Source organism: Zea mays, chromosome 4 (genome assembly GCF_902167145.1).
Source record: "Zea mays cultivar B73 chromosome 4, Zm-B73-REFERENCE-NAM-5.0, whole genome shotgun sequence".
NCBI lineage: Eukaryota > Viridiplantae > Streptophyta > Magnoliopsida > Poales > Poaceae > Zea > Zea mays.
In genome coordinates, this window is record NC_050099.1 from 197087249 (window position 1) to 197091619 (window position 4371).

At 52.8% G+C, this 4371-nt stretch overlaps 1 protein-coding gene across 1 annotated transcript; it reads left to right on the forward strand.

Annotated features, from left to right (window-relative positions):
• LOC103654388 (probable glycosyltransferase 6) lies at positions 1–1778 on the forward strand. The gene has a single exon (XM_008681231.3). The coding sequence runs from the start codon at positions 260–262 to the stop codon at positions 1583–1585; it is 1326 nt and encodes a 441-aa protein (XP_008679453.1). The 5' UTR covers positions 1–259; the 3' UTR covers positions 1586–1778.
• Positions 1779–4371: the final 2593 nt, after the last annotated feature.

Sequence of the window (4371 nt, forward strand, 5' to 3'; positions counted from 1 at the left end):
GCCGCCGACACTGCCATCCGGCGTTCTCCATCCCAGAAATAAAAGAATGTGGAGTTCCTCCGATCCCTAGCCGCGTCGCGCGCCGAGACCGACGGCAACGCCGAGCACCTCACGTGACGCGATCGACCACCGTGGTTGCATCGCAATCGCAGTCAGCCTCGAGCTTTCTCTGCGCGCGCTCCTCGGTCTCGTCCTCACTCCGTCACTCGTGAACCTCGGTCCACACTCACACGTACGCACGCCACACTCCTCGGGTCCCATGGCCGCGTCGGAGGCCGCCGCTTCCGCGGCGAGCAAGAAGGGCGTGGCGCCAGCGAGGCCAAGCCGCGCGCGCGACTTGGTCGTGTTCGCGACGGGCGTGGCCGCGGCCGTGCTGGCGTTCGTGGGGCCGGCGTCCGTCCTCGCGCCGGGGCGCGCCGGCCTCGTCGCCTTCCCTGTCCCCGGTCCGGCGGACGGCCCGCGCACATTCTACGACGACCCGGAGCTGTCGTACGCCCTCGGGCGGCGCGTCACCGGGTGGGACGCCAAGCGCGCGCAATGGCTGCGGTCGCGGGGGCTCGGCGACCGGCGGAACGCCCCGGAGCGCGTGGTGATGGTCACCGGGTCGCAGCCGGAGCCGTGCAAGGGGGCCGGGGGCGACCACCTGCTGCTGCGGTTCCTCAAGAACAAGGTGGACTACTGCCGGCTCCACGGGATCGAGCTGCTGTACAACAACGCGCTGCTGGAGCCGTCCATGGTGGCGTACTGGGCCAAGATCCCCGTCGTGCGCGCGGCCATGCTCGCGCACCCGGAGGCGGAGTGGGTGTGGTGGGTCGACGCGGACGCCGTGTTCACCGACATGGACTTCTCCCTCCCGCTCGCCAGGTACAGCCGCTACAACCTCGTCCTGTACGGCTGGCCCGAGGAGGTGTACGAGAAGAGGTCCTGGGTGGGGCTGAACGCCGGCGTGTTCCTCATCCGCAACTGCCAGTGGTCGCTCGACTTCATGGACGAGTGGGCGAGCATGGGCCCGGCCTCGCCGGAGTACGCCCGGTGGGGGAAGACGCTCAGGGACACGCTCAGCAAGAAGTTCGACGACCAGTCCGACGACCAGTCGGCGCTCGCGTACCTCCTCCTCACGAACCGGGAGCGCTGGGGCAAGAAGACCTACCTCGGGATCGACTACTACTTCCAGGGCTACTTCGCGGAGATCGTGGACAAGCTCGACGGCGTCGCGGCGCGGTACGAGGCCGCGGAGCGGAAGGGCGACCCCGCGCTCCGGCGGCGGCACGCGGAGCGGGAGCACCTGCGGTACGCGGCGGCGCGGAACGCGGCCGTGAGGGCCGTCGTCCCGGGCCCCGACGGCGGCGGGCAGTCGGGGTGGCGGCGCCCCTTCGTCACGCACTTCACGGGGTGCAACCCTTGCGGCGGCAAGCGCAACTCGATCTACACGAGGGAGATCTGCGAGGACGGGATGCGCCGCGCGCTCGGGTTCGCGGACGACCAGGTGCTCCGCGCGTACGGGTTCCGCCACGCCGCCCCGCTCAACGACAGCGTGCGCGCGCTGCCGTTCGACTACCCCGCCGCGCGCGCGCGTAACAATTGACGGCCACAGCGGTGAGATGGAGCTGCGGATTTCTACGCCAAAATATAAAAGAATTGGGCGGGACCTAATTGTATTCTGTATCACGTTTTCTACCTCTTTGCATCGTTGATATTTGATGTAAAACCTTTGTAGTTCGATCGACGAAACATGAAAGCTACAACCATTAATAGAGTTTTTCTTGTGTTAACCTCCAGCAGCACCCGTTTTTGTGCCTGTTCTATTAATTGGCACCTGCTTTGAGAGATCTGAGTTTTTTTCTCAGCATTGTAAAGGAAACCTCGAGCTTAGGGTTTGGAATCCGGGGGCTTTATGGGACGAGCTTTTTCATCGGAGAAGCGAGAACTTAGACAAAAGCCATGGCAGTTACCTTACACAGCGTACACATGCAATGGCTTTTGAACTGGGAGAGAGAAGCATTGGCGCTAGCTATTTGCCTATTTCCACACTGCAACTGCATGCACAGCTAGATCGTGGTGCCTGTGCTGGGAAACTTGGAAGCAGCACAACTAGACATGTTCAAACGTCGGGTCAGGTCAAGATCAGTGTTAGTTACTTGTTTTCGATTGCTTTGAACAAAAATAAGGCAACACAAATGTTAAGCATTAGGACCTTTGTCCTTCGGATCATTATCCTCTCTTGGAGATAATGATTCTCGGACGAAGATGATAAAAAGTAAATCTTCATTAACCCTTTCAGAGGGTTTGTAATTAGAAAAAAACAATATTATATTATAATAAAGTATTAAATCTCCTTTCCTTTTATTTTATTCACATGTTTAAATAACAGTATAATCTAAATTATACATTGACAAAAGGTTACAGGTATACCTTCGGTTCCGTGCAAAGAGAGAAAATGTAAGTACAATCTTCAATCAACACATGAACAATACATTAGCACTGTTCATCTATTTATAGGCATGGACGCAACCCAGGCAGAAATACAATTGCGACTTTGATATCTATACATTTGTTGCAATACAAGTAACAAGGGTAAGACGTCTTTCTACCTTGACTCAATATGTTGCAAAACTCTTCGGGGGCTAGCATAAGCCGAAGCTATGATCACATCATCTGTCGAAACTCTTCTTTGTTGTCCTACCTTCGGCGTTTGATTCTGTAACATGTCTGTTAGATGAATCAAATCCCCTTGAGGACCTTCGGTAGAAAAGGAGACCCCAACAATCGGGTCATGGATAATTTATCACAGTCCATACCCGACCCGTGCCTAGTGTTGGGTCTGGTCGGCCCGTGCCCCTCCCTATTTGACGTGTTGGGTCTGGTCGGCCCGTGCCTTTCTATTTGACGTGTCGGGTCAAGTTTTTTCTGGTTGGGTCAGGTTTTTTCGGGTTGGGTTGGTTTTTGGGTCAAAAAATCATGACCTGTACCCGACTCGTGAATTATTGTGGGTCAAAAATTATGGCCCATACCCACACCCATTGCATTGGTTGGGTCAGGTCGGGTTGGGTTTTTTGGGGCAGGTCGGGTAGCCATGACAGGTCTACTAGCCACCTAAATCGCTGTGTCGACTCTTGTGTCCAATGGTTCGGGTGGTCGTGCAACGACGACCACTGGTTTTGGCAAAAGCCTTGCTTAGCTTTCTGCTAACCCCAACTTTATGGAGCTTCTGTGTCATTCACCTTGTTTGAGGCGAAGTCGGGATGCTTGTGTTATCGTCTATGGTCGCTCTTAGCAGTGGTTCTCGAGGTCATCTGAAATCTGTGCAAAGGTGATATTTGTGCAGCAAAAGTGTCACGCTTGGTACGCGGGGAGGTGTTCTACCTTTGCACTATCATCTCTGCTCGCTTGATGGTTGTTTATGTGTGTTCTTCTTTTGCTAGCCTTGGCCTTGCGGCTGGTAATAGTCGTGGCTCCTGATTGCGTGACAATTGACACCTCTGCTTCGTCATCTGTCTCATGTTGGTGGTAAAATCAATCTTATGCTGGGTGGACCCAAGTTCTTGCCCTCCCTCCATAGAGGTTTCTTCCCCTTTAAGGGCGTAGGATGGCGGTTTATGGTGCTTGGATGTGTTCTCTGTGGGTGTGCTCGTCGTCAAGTTCAAGGGATATGGTTGTTCTTTGGCAAGCTTCGATTGGTATGCTTCCTCACTCTTAGTCCCCACTTGGTTGGACAGTCCCTCATCACTTCAAGGATTTCTCCCCTTGTTGTGCGCAATGGAGGGAAACAATTGTGCGACATTGGTTACATTGGTTTGGGTTAGCCGACAAGTACGTTGTTTGATGATCAGGTACTCATGTCAAGTCTGTTTGTGTTGTGTTTGTTTTCTTTGTTTTCCTCCTTGCCTGCGTTGTGCTTGCAGTTGTTTGTAATATGTTATGTGCCACAACATTATGTAAAGGTTACCTTGTTTCCTTTAAAAACGAGGTCGTTGAGGTGTAGCTTAGTCATACCAATAATCAATGAAAATCAGCTAGGGATTGTCTATCCCCGTTGACGATTAAAAAAATTAAAACGATGCACGTCTGTAGTACATCTATAGATAGATGTACACACGTTGTAAAAAACCAAGATTCAAGCTTATTTTCTACTGTTCATGGGGCTCGACTCGCTGAAATTAATAAAAATGAGCAAAGCTACGTACTTTTAAAGTATAATATAAATGAATTGTCCATCTCGTATCAGATTAAGTTTTTGGGTTAAACTGATTGATGCATGCAACCTTAATATGGTATCAGAGCCAGAGATCTCGAGTTCAAATCTTAGCTAGCACAATTTAATAAAATAATTGTTGCTCACCCATATATTCCACTTCAGTAGGGTAAGGTAAG